General features: G+C 46.1%; 1 protein-coding gene across 1 annotated transcript in view; it reads left to right on the top strand.

Annotated features, from left to right (window-relative positions):
- Nucleotides 1-292: 292 nt before the first annotated feature.
- RNF150 (ring finger protein 150) overlaps nucleotides 293-12,955 on the top strand; it is a 352,979-nt gene continuing 340,316 nt past the window's right edge. Inside the window, exon 1 of the mRNA XM_063920385.1 lies at nucleotides 293-1,031. Within this exon, the coding sequence (XP_063776455.1) occupies nucleotides 587-1,031 (445 nt within the window). The 5' untranslated portion in view covers nucleotides 293-586. The remainder of the gene's footprint in view (nucleotides 1,032-12,955) is intronic.

Raw genomic sequence — 12,955 nt, 5'->3', positions numbered from 1 at the left:
AGGTGAATAAACAAAATATGAAAACAAAGTAATTTTGACATCACACAAATAAAGAAACTGAAGCACGTAGGTCACTAGGTTATGGGGGAAGATGCTATTTTCACTTTCTAGCTGTGCCAGGTTTTTCTATAAGGTCAGTGGGGTCACGGTGGTGAGATACATATTTGTGCTAGCGTGCTCCCTGGTGGGACGCTGCTGGCCTGCCTGCCCTGGTGCCCGGCTATCCCCTCCACGTAATACCAGCAGGACTCCTCCCATGGTACACACATGTACATGTTGTGTGTGGGGAGGGTGGAGCGGTGGGCACACAGTAGTAATAAGGCAGCAGCGGGCCACATAGCACCGGGGCAGCAGCTCCAGTGTCCCCATCGCTAATAATAGCAGCAGCAGCAGCAGCAGCAGCAGCAGCAGCACCCGGGTCCCGGCTGGCCGCCGCACGCAGGGAGAGGAAGCGGCAGCAGCAGGCTGGGGAGAGGGAGGAGGAGGAGGAGAGAGCCCTAACCTGGCCGCAGCCAATGACAGGCGAGTCTCCGGCGGTGACATATGCAGCAGCGGCCAGAGCCGCCGCTGGAGCAGGAGAATAAAGATGGCAATGTCCCTGATGGAGGCATGCCGCAGCCTGGCGCTCTCCACCTGGCTGCTCTCCTGCTGCTTCGTGCATCTGCTCTGCATGGACTTCACCGTGGCGGAGAAGGAGGAGTGGTACACGGCCTTCGTCAACATCACCTACCACGACCCGGCCACCGGCGCCAACAGGACAGAGAAGAGCGAGTGCGGGCGCTACGGGGAGCACTCCGCCCGGCAGGACGCCTGGGGCTTGGCGGTGATGCCCTCCCCGCAGGACAGACTGGCCTGTGACCCGGCCACCAAGTTCCCGGTGCCCGCTCACGCCGGCAGATGGGTGGCCCTGATCCCTGTGGGGAACTGCTCGTGTAGGGATAAGATCCGTCACGCCGCCCTGCAAAACGCATCGGCCGTGCTCATCTATAACGTGGGCTTCGGCAATGACACCATCACCATGTCTCACCCAGGTCAGTGTATGTGTGTTATGTGCAGCGCCAAGCACATGTATGTATTCCTGCCTGCCTGTTCTCTGCCACCACTCACAGCCTTGTGCATACACTACCTCTCTGTGTGTACAGGTAGGTGACTGCTCTGGATGTGCACACCATACACAGGACAGGGCACACTGTCAGGTCTGGATGTGCACATCATACACAGGGCACACTGTCAGGTCTGGATGTATACAGGTGGCATACTGCATCAGGTTTCAATTTGCACATTACACACAGTATTAGTATACTTAGAACACAGGTGGTACTCTACATCAGTTTTGGAAGTGCACATTATACACTTAAGGAACACTGCATAAGATTTGGATGTACACCTTATGCATAGAATACACCACTGACACATTGAATCTGTTTTGTATATACAGGTGGCACATTGTATCAGTTTTAGGATGTGAACATTATAAACAAGGGGTACTCTGCATCAATTTTGGATATGACTCAGGTGGCAGGCACACTGCATCAATTTTGGAAATGCGTTATACACAGGTGGCACACTGCATCAGTTCTGGATGTGCACATTATACACAGGTGGCACACTGCATCAGTTCTGGATGTGCACATTATACACAGATGGCACACTGCATCAGTTCTGGATGTGCACATTATACACAGGTGACACACTGCATCAGTTCTGGATGTGCACATTATACACAGATGGCACACTGCATCAGTTCTGGATGTGCGCATTATACACAGATGGCACACTGCATCAGTTCTGGATGTGCGCATTATACATAGATGGCACACTGCATCAGTTCTGGATGTGCACATTATACCCTGGTGGCACACTGCATCAGTTCTGGATGTGCGCATTATACATAGATGGCACACTGTATCAGTTCTGGATGTGCACATTATACACTGGTGGCACACTGCATCAGTTCTGGATGTGCACATTATACACATGTGGCACACTGCATCAGTTCTGGATGTGCACATTATACACAGATGGCACACTGCATCAGTTCTGGATGTGCGCAGTATACACAGATGGCACACTGCATCAGTACTGGATGTGCACATTATACACTGGTGGCACATTGCATCAATTTTGGAGTAACACATTATACACCAGTGGCACACTGCATCAAGTTTGGATGTTACCAGTATACACAGTTGGCACAGCGCATCAGGTTTGAATATGCAGATTATACACAGGTGGCATATGTATCAGGTTTCCGTTTTTACACATTAAAGCAATATATACAGGCGGTACACTGCATTAGTTTTGTATGTGCATCTTATACTCAGAACACAGGTGGTACTCTACATCTGTTTTCTGTGTGCACCTTATACGTAAGTGGCTGACTGCATCAGGTTTTAAAGTGCACATTATATACATACAGTATACACACGAAACACACTATCAGTTGTAGATGTGCACGTAATACACAGGTGGGACACTGACCTTTGTATCTCAGAAGAGACAGAGCATTCCTGTGAGCAAAGGTTTTATGTATTCACTGGTCAGACACTGGATTCCTTTTTCTCTGACGTCCTAGTGGATGCTGGGACTCCGTCAGGACCATGGGGATTAGCGGCTCCGCAGGAGACAGGGCACAAAAATAAAAGCTTTAGGACTAGGTGGTGTGCACTGGCTCCTCCCCCTATGACCCTCCTCCAAGCCTCAGTTAGGTTTTTGTGCCCGTCCGAGCAGGGTGCAATCTAGGTGGCTCTCCTAAAGAGCTGCTTAGAAAAAGTTATTAGGTTTTTTATTTTCAGTGAGTCCTGCTGGCAACAGGCTCACTGCAACGAGGGACTTAGGGGAGAAGAAGTGAACTCACCTGCGTGCAGGATGGATTGGCTTCTTAGGCTACTGGACACCATTAGCTCCAGAGGGATCGAACACAGGCCCAGCCATGGAGTCCGGTCCCGGAGCCGCGCCGCCGACCCCCTTGCAGATGCCGAAAAGTGAAGAGGTCCAGAAACCGGCGGCAGAAGACTTTTCAGTCTTCATGAGGTAGCGCATAGCACTGCAGCTGTGCGCCATTGTTGTCAGCACACTTCACACCAGCGGTCACTGAGGGTGCAGGGCGCTGGGGGGGGGCGCCCTGGGCAGCAATGATAATACCTTGTTCTGGCTAAAAATACATCACATATAGCCCCTGGGGCTATATGGATGTATTTAACCCCTGCCAGGTCTCACAAACACCGGGAGAAGAGCCCGCCGAAATAGGGGGCGGGGCCTATCTCCTCAGCACACAGCGCCATTTTCCTGCACAGCTCCGCTGCGAGGAAGGCTCCCAGGACTCTCCCCTGCACTGCACTACAGAAACAGGGTAAAAAAACAGAGAGGGGGGGCACTTTTTTGGCGATATTGATATATTAAGCTGCTATAAAGGAAACAACACTTCTGTAGGGTTGTTCCTATATATTTATAGCGCTTGGGTGTGTGCTGGCAAACTCTCCCTCCGTCTCCCCAAAGGGCTAGTGGGGTCCTGTCTTCGATAAGAGCATTCCCTGTGTGTCTGCTGTGTGTCGGTACGTGTGTGTCGACATGTATGAGGACGATGTTGGTGTGGAGGCGGAGCAATTGCCGGTAATGGTGATGTCACCCCCTAGGGAGTCGACACCGGAATGGATGGCTTTGTTTATGGAATTACGTGATAATGTCAGCACGTTACAAAAATCAGTTGACGACATGAGACGGCCGGCAAACCAGTTAGTACCTGTCCAGGCGTCTCAGACACCGTCAGGGGCTGTAAAACGCCCTTTACCTCAGTCGGTCGACACAGACCCAGACACCGAATCTAGTGTCGACGGTGAAGAAACAAACATATTTTCCAGTAGGGCCACACGTTATATGATCACGGCAATGAAGGAGGCTTTGCATATCTCTGATACTGCAAGTACCACAAAAAGGGGTATTATGTGGGGTCTAAAAAAACTACCTGTAGTTTTTCCTGAATCAGAGGAATTGAATGAAGTGTGTGATGAAGCGTGGGTTAACCCCGATAGAAAACTGCTAATTTCAAAGAAGTTATTGGCATTATATCCTTTCCCGCCAGAGGTTAGGGCGCGCTGGGAAACACCCCCTAGGGTGGATAAGGCACTCACACGCTTATCAAAACAAGTGGCGTTACCGTCTCCTGAAACGGCCGCCCTCAAGGATCCAGCTGATAGGAGGCTGGAATCTACCCTGAAAAGTATATACACTCATACTGGTGTTATACTGCGACCAGCCATCGCCTCAGCATGGATGTGCAGTGCTGGGGTGGTTTGGTCGGATTCCCTGACTGAAAATATTGATACCCTGGATAGGGACAGTATTTTATTGACTATAGAGCAATTAAAGGATGCTTTTCTTTATATGCGAGATGCTCAGAGGGATATTTGCACTCTGGCATCGAGAGTAAGTGCGATGTCCATATCTGCCAGAAGAAGTTTATGGACGCGACAGTGGTCAGGTGATGCGGATTCCAAACGGCATATGGAAGTATTGCCGTATAAAGGGGAGGAATTATTTGGGGTCGGTCTATCGGATTTGGTGGCCACGGCAACAGCCGGGAAATCCACCTTTTTACCTCAGGTCCCCTCCCAACAGAAAAAGACACCGTCTTTTCAGCCGCAGTCCTTTCGTTCCTATAAGAACAAGCGGGCAAAAGGACAGTCATATCTGCCCCGAGGCAAAGGAAAGGGTAAAAGAGTGCACCAAGCAGCTCCCTCCCAGGAGCAGAAGCCCTCCCCGGCTTCTGCAAAGCCCTCAGCATGACGTTGGGGCTTTACAAGCGGACTCAGGGGCGGTGGGGGGGTCGACTCAAGAATTTCAGCGCACAGTGGGCTCACTCACAGGTGGACCCCTGGATCCTGCAGGTAGTATCTCAGGGTTACAGGTTGGAATTCGAGAAGTCTCCCCCTCGCCGGTTCCTAAAGTCTGCTCTGCCAACGTCTCCCTCAGACAGGGCGACGGTATTGGAAGCTATTCACAAGCTGTATTCTCAGCAGGTGATAGTCAAGGTACCCCTCCTACAACAGGGAAAGGGGTATTATTCCACACTATTTGTGGTACCGAAGCCGGACGGCTCGGTAAGACCTATTCTAAATCTGAAATCTTTGAACCTGTACATACAAAAATTCAAGTTCAAGATGGAGTCACTCAGAGCAGTGATAGCGAATCTGGAAGAAGGGGACTTTATGGTGTCTCTGGACATCAAGGATGCTTACCTGCATGTCCCAATTTGCCCTTCACATCAAGGGTACCTCAGGTTCGTGGTGCAAAACTGTCATTATCAGTTTCAGACGCTGCCGTTTGGATTGTCCACGGCACCTCGGGTCTTTACCAAGGTAATGGCCGAAATGATGTTTCTTCTGCGAAGAAAAGGCGTATTAATTATCCCTTACTTGGACGATCTCCTGATAAGGGCAAGGTCCAGAGAACAGCTGGAGGACGTAGTAGCACTAACCCAAGTAGTGCTGCAACAGCACGGGTGGATTCTGAATTTTCCAAAATCTCAATTGACCCCGACGACACGTCTGCTGTTCCTGGGAATGATTCTGGATACGGTTCAGAAAAAGGTGTTTCTTCCGGAGGAGAAAGCCAGGGAGTTATCCGAACTTGTCAGGAACCTCCTAAAACCAGGAAAAGTGTCTGTGCATCAATGCACAAGAGTCCTGGGAAAAATGGTGGCTTCTTACGAAGCGATTCCATTCGGCAGATTCCACGCACGAACTTTTCAGTGGGTTCTGCTGGACAAATGGTCCGGATCGCATCTGCAGATGCATCAGCGGATAACTTTGTCTCCACGGACAAGGGTGTCTCTTCTGTGGTGGTTGCAGAGTGCTCATCTGTTAGAGGGCCGCAGATTCGGCATACAGGACTGGGTCCTGGTGACCACGGATGCCAGTCTGAGAGGCTGGGGAGTGGTCACACAGGGAAGAAACTTCCAGGGAGTGTGGTCAAGCCTGGAGATGTCTCTTCACATAAATATACTGGAGCTAAGAGCGATTTACAATGCTCTAAGCCTGGCAAAACCCCTGCTTCAGGGTCAGCCGGTGTTGATCCAGTCGGACAACATCACGGCAGTCGCCCACGTAAACAGACAGGGCGGCACAAGAAGCAGGAGGGCAATGGCAGAAGCTGCAAGGATTCTTCGCTGGGCGGAAGATCATGTGATAGCACTGTCAGCAGTGTTCATTCCGGGAGTGGACAACTGGGAAGCGGACTTCCTCAGCAGACACGATCTACACCCGGGAGAGTGGGGACTTCATCCAGAAGTCTTCCACATGATTGTGAACCGTTGGGAAAAACCAAAGGTGGATATGATGGCGTCCCGCCTCAACAAAAAACTGGACAGGTATTGCGCCAGGTCAAGAGACCCTCAGGCAATAGCTGTGGACGCTCTGGTAACACCGTGGGTGTTCCAGTCAGTGTATGTGTTTCCTCCTCTGCCTCTCATACCAAAAGTACTGAGAATTATACGGCAAAGGGGAGTAAGAACGATACTCGTGGCTCCGGATTGGCCAAGAAGAACTTGGTACCCGGAACTTCAGGAGATGCTCACGGAAGATCCGTGGCCTCTACCTCTAAGACGGGACCTGCTTCAGCAGGGACCGTGTCTATTCCAAGACTTACCGCGGCTGCGTTTGACGGCATGGCGGTTGAACGCCGAATTCTAAGGGAAAAAGGCATTCCGGAAGAGGTCATCCCTACCCTGGTAAAAGCCAGGAAGGAGGTGACTGCACAACATTATCACCGCATTTGGAGAAAATATGTTGCGTGGTGTGAGGCCAGGAAGGCCCCGACGGAGGAATTTCAACTGGGTCGATTCCTACATTTCCTGCAAACAGGATTGTCTATGGGCCTCAAATTAGGGTCCATTAAGATTCAAATTTCGGCCCTGTCGATTTTCTTCCAGAAAGAATCGGCTTCAGTTCCTGAAGTCCAGACTTTTGTAAAAGGAGTACTACATATACAGCCCCCGGTTGTGCCCCCAGTGGCTCCGTGGGATCTTAATGTAGTTTTGGATTTTCTCAAATCCCATTGGTTTGAGCCACTCAAATCGGTGGATTTGAAATATCTTACATGGAAAGTAACCATGCTACTGGCCCTGGCTTCAGCCAGGAGAGTGTCAGAATTGGCGGCTTTATCGTATAAAAGCCCATATCTGATTTTCCATTCGGACAGGGCAGAACTGCGGACGCGTCCTCAGTTTCTGCCTAAGGTGGTTTCAGCGTTTCACCTGAACCAGCCTATTGTGGTGCCTGCGGCTACTAGCGATTTGGAGGATTCCAAGTTGCTGGACGTTGTCAGGGCATTGAAAATATATATTTCAAGGACGGCTGGAGTCAAAAAATCTGACTCGCTGTTTATACTGTATGCACCCAACAAGCTGGGTGCTCCTGCTTCTAAGCAGACGATTGCTCGTTGGATTTGTAGCACAATTCAACTTGCACATTCTGTGGCAGGCCTGCCACAGCCTAAATCTATCAAGGCCCATTCCACAAGGAAGGTGGGCTCATCTTGGGCGGCTGCCCGAGGGGTCTCGGCATTACAACTCTGCCGAGCAGCTACGTGGTCGGGGGAGAACACGTTTGTAAAATTCTACAAATTTGATACCCTGGCTAAAGAGGACCTGGAGTTCTCTCATTCGGTGCTGCAGAGTCATCCGCACTCTCCCGCCCGTTTGGGAGCTTTGGTATAATCCCCATGGTCCTGACGGAGTCCCAGCATCCACTAGGACGTCAGAGAAAATAAGATTTTACTTACCGATAATTCTATTTCTCGTAGTCCGTAGTGGATGCTGGGCGCCCATCCCAAGTGCGGATTGTCTGCAATACTTGTACATAGTTATTGTTACAAAAAAATCGGGTTGTTATTGTTGTGAGCCGTCTGTTCAGAGGCTCCTACGTTTGTCATACTGTTAACTGGGTTCAGATCACAGGTTGTACGGTGTGATTGGTGTGGCTGGTATGAGTCTTACCCGGGATTCAAAATCCTTCCTTATTGTGTACGCTCGTCCGGGCACAGTATCCTAACTGAGGCTTGGAGGAGGGTCATAGGGGGAGGAGCCAGTGCACACCACCTAGTCCTAAAGCTTTTATTTTTGTGCCCTGTCTCCTGCGGAGCCGCTAATCCCCATGGTCCTGACGGAGTCCCAGCATCCACTACGGACTACGAGAAATAGATTTATCGGTAAGTAAAATCTTATTTTTAAAATGTTGCATAGGTTTTGCAGGTTTTTAACTGCACCTTTTTCGGTGTACAAATGAGGAACTTCATTACTCACGTTTGGAATTACATTGTGTATTTACGTCACACACAGTTTGTGTGACGTAAACTGCATGTGTGGACAGGTGATATATTGTAGCCTGTGTTGATTGTTCATATGCTAAGAAAGGGCAGAGCGGATCTGTTATAGACTATTTTATATTGTTCCATGTACAGTTGAGACTGATTCAATAGAGAGGCATAAATCTTTAATTATCTCTTTTATATGCTGCTTTTTGGGGAATATTTCTGAATAAGTTATACATTTGCAGTCATGACAATTTTGTTTAGAGTAAACCTACAGTTTTCCAAGGTTCAGATACACATTCATGTCAGTAATCAATATATTTGTTATTTATTTAAAGTGTAGCAGCAGTCCCAATGCAGCTTTACTATTGGTGTTGGTATACTTGTAGTCTCTCATGTAATTGTTCATTTATGCCATTGTTTAGGCTACGGTAAGTACACACTATAGAATCATCTTTCCAATCTGGCTGGTTGGAATGAAAAGCTATGTATGTAAGTGACAATTGATCATTTGCTCCCACACACTGGAAAATGAATAAAAATGAACAAAATACAGAATCAGTGCGCTAGTCCGTAGTATATCCCAGGTAGACGCTACCGTTAAAGTCTGAGTTGAATGAATATGGATAATTCACAAGACACTTCCTCCACTGTAGCTCTGGATGGAAGCTCAGTTCCTCAGAAAGCCACTAGGTTAATGACAAAGTAAATCTAGAAATAATAGAGATGGAACAAGCGCCCTGATAGTGTAGTACATTCTGAAACACAATATTTTCTCTATTATATATATATATATATATATATATATACATACACACATACATACACATACATACACATACATACACACATATATATTTTCTTCTTACCAGATATTTGATTTTCACAGGCACATCAAAGAGTAATTCTTGTCCTCTCTGTCCCTAATGGCCTCTGGCCGTTTCAATCAAAACATGGTGGCAATGAAAACACTTGTTCACTGAAGTGATTGGTTTGGCTATCTGGCCTGGTAATTCATGATCCTTAGGACCTTAGGCCATTAGGGGGGATCTGGTCTCTAGGTCGACAGTAACTAGGCTGACCACTATTGGTAGACAGTAACTAGGTCGACAGGGTCTCTAGGTTGACAGGTCAAAATGTTGACATGAGTTTTTCTCAATTTCTTTCTTTTTGCGACCTTTTTTTATACTTAACGATCCACATGGACCACAATTTTGGGAATAGGAACCTTGCCCAAACATGCAAGGGGACACGGTGCACTACTTGGGGTTCCCGGTCACTGTACGGAGAAAACGACACTCAAAAAAACAAAAACCTCATTTTGACCTTTTGAGCTGTCGACCTAGACCATGTCGACCTACAGACCCTGCTGACCAAAAGTGGTCGACCTAGTTACTGTCAACCTAGTTACTGTCAACCTTGCTTACCACACCCCCATTAGGGACAGAGAGGACAAGAATTACTCTTTGATGTGCCTAGAAAATTGAATATCTGGTACAAAGAATCCCTATATATACTGTGAAAATATTGTGTTTCAGAAACTACTACACTATCGGCGCTTGTTCCATCTCTTATTTCTTGAATAAAAATAGTCATTCAGATAAATTGGTTTAATCAAACTGATTTTTATTTGTCTGAACTATTGATTTTTACCAATTTCTAGCGTTTGGGAACAAATGGCCGATTGTCATTTGCTCCCATACAATACCAGATGGTCATTCCAACCAGCCAGATTATTGTATATTGTATACCTATCTTTACTTGTAAAAGGTATTTTTTTTAATTGCTATGCACAGTATTGGGAAGCTGTTATTGATGTCTTCATAAAACTTAAGGTGGTGTCACACAGACATTTTTCTCAAAAGGATTGTTCAAGGCTTAGAAACGCTCGCTACTAATTCATATAGCATTTTGTTTGCAGCTGGAAAGTGACATCACTTTTAATTGTCATCTAATGTGCGCTAAAAAATAGATATATGCGGTCAGATTTGTCTCGGTTCTTCCGCTAAGCTATCTGGTAGTGAGGGAAAGAGCAATTGTTCTTGAAAACTCAGATCTTGCATGTTTTGATTCATTTATTTATTTATTACCAGTTATTTATATAGCGCACACATATTCCGCAGCGCTTTACAGAGAATTGGCCTTTCACATTAGTCCCTGCCCTAGTGGAGCTTACAATCTATATTCCTGACCACATGTACGGTGCACACACATTCACCCTAGGGTTAATTTTTGTTGGGAGCCAATTAACCTATCAGTATATTTTATTGGATTGTGGGAGGAAACCGGAGCACCCAGAAGAAACCCACGCAAGTACGGGGAGAATATATAAACTCCACACAGTTAAGGCCATGGTGGGAATCGAGTCCATGACCTCAGTGCTGTGAGGCAGTAATGCTAACCATTACAACATCCATACTGTACAGTATACTCTATGTGCTCCAAAGCACGCGATACAATACCTGAGCTTTCTGGGAAAATTACGTGTTGCCTCATTTTCAGATCTAAAACTGTCAGAAAGTACAGATTTGAATCTAGGCCACTCAGTTACACTAAAAACTCTGTCACAGGGTCTGGTTACATATAACGTATTGTGTCTGTCAGTCTGAGGGTGGAATGTATCATTAGGTAAAATGTGCTAACACCTCAGAAAACTGCCAATATAAAATGCTGGTGTGCAGGCGAATAGAGGGGGAGAGGATCACAATTTATTTGTGATAATTGCTACATTTCCCCCAGAAAGCGATTGTATGGAGCACTTTGAATAGTTGTTCAAAAACAGTACTGTCAGTGTTTAAAACAAACACTCAGCCATTTTATGCATTGATAATACTCACGTTTTCAGGGATTTAAGTCTGCATAGTGAAAATGCGCTGGAGGGGGACTAGACCCGTAATTATGTTTAAAGTCAGTTGAGCCTTGTATCTTTTAAGAGCTGTAGGAAAGCTGTGAATGTGTAGTTAGCGAGATTGCATTGTGATAGAGTATGCCTGCAAGTACGGTATAATGTACATTACGGCAGTGGTTCCCAAACTGTGTGCCGAGGCACCCTTGGATGCAGCGGGACACTTGCAGGGTTGCCAAAGGTTGGTGGTCCAGGACCAAATCAAAATTAGTTACGGTCAATATGAGAGGCAAAACCAGAGCTGGTGGATGCCAGTCATATATATGTGGACATACAGAAGTGTAATGCTGTCCATCACCACTTAACTGAACTTAAAGATGACAGGTAAGCACAATTTCTTTACATTTTTTTTTCTGAATGTCTCAATAAGAAAGTTTTGACTTAGGGGTGCATTGAAAAAATTTCTGATGCTCTACGGCGCCGTGATTCAAGTCTGTGAACTACTGCGTTAGGGTATTGCAGTTATCTTTTATAACAGAAAGCAGAAGACTTTTCTAGTAATAAATGGTTAATATTAAGTCTATTGCTCAAAACAAAAACATCTTAAGAATTTGGTAGAAATACAAATATTTGCTGTTATCTACTGTTAAAATTCTTAAAAATAAAAATGTTTTTGTGGATACAAAGTTTCTTGTTCAACCTCAAGCTTTGAGTTGGCTTGTCAGCTTGTGGCTTTATGTACTGTGTATAATATATATATATATATATATATATATATATATATATATATATATATATATATATATATATATATGATGTAGTTACTATCCTGGCAGTCAGAATGACGATGCCAGGATCCCGATCGCCGAGAATACCGACAGCTGCGCCAAGGCTATTCCCACTCTTGGGTGTCCACATCACCCATAGAGCGGGAATAGAACCTGTGGCGGGCGCAGCGAGCCACTGAGCCCGCCGCATGGTTTGCGCAGCGTGTCCGCAAGCGGCTTTCTAGTGCTCGACCCGTTGGTAGTCGGGATCCCGGAGGTCTGTATTCTGACCTCTGGGATCCCAACCACCGGCATTCCAATTCTAACCCATATATACATACACACATTTTTTTTTTAATCTACATATTATTTAAGTCATGAACTTCAGTACTAGAGTTCATTGCTACATTATACACTATGATAAGAATCACAGTTATTAATTTATTGTGTTATGGCAAAGTAAACATAAACAGGATGCATCACAATACTAATATATAATTAGAGTTGGGAGCACATTCCTCTTCTGTACCTGAATAAACCATTTTATGCTGCTGGGGCATACACTAATGTCCAAGCTGATTTAGATTCAGGAATGGGTAATGTTTTAGAACAGCTCTACAATTCAGTGAAAAAACTAGATTTGGATGGTGCGTGCATTGTTCAAAAACATACAGTATTTGCCCTGCAAACACAACAAAAGTTGGTATTTGCACCCCTTCCGGTGTAACATGGCTTCCTCAGCTGGACGTTCTGCTCCTTGGCAAAAACTGAACCTACAGGTGTAGCTAGGCTGATCTTTGCTGCTGCTAATCGCACCCAATTGTCTAGGATGCGTAAAGTCACTCCCGCGATGCGTTCGCATGTGCGTAGTCTGCATACGCATAGCAGGAAAGATGAGCCTGGCTACAACTGTACAACCTAATAGTCATAAGAATGTTTTAGCATATAACATTATTTTTGCAATCAGCTTTTCTGTTGGAAACTAAGCTTTTGCTAAATTGCAGTTACATTTTTATTTTTAGTTAGGCAATCTATA

Source organism: Pseudophryne corroboree, chromosome 1 (assembly GCF_028390025.1).
Source record: "Pseudophryne corroboree isolate aPseCor3 chromosome 1, aPseCor3.hap2, whole genome shotgun sequence".
Lineage (NCBI taxonomy): Eukaryota > Metazoa > Chordata > Amphibia > Anura > Myobatrachidae > Pseudophryne > Pseudophryne corroboree.
This window is presented reverse-complemented; position numbering and strand designations above follow the sequence as displayed.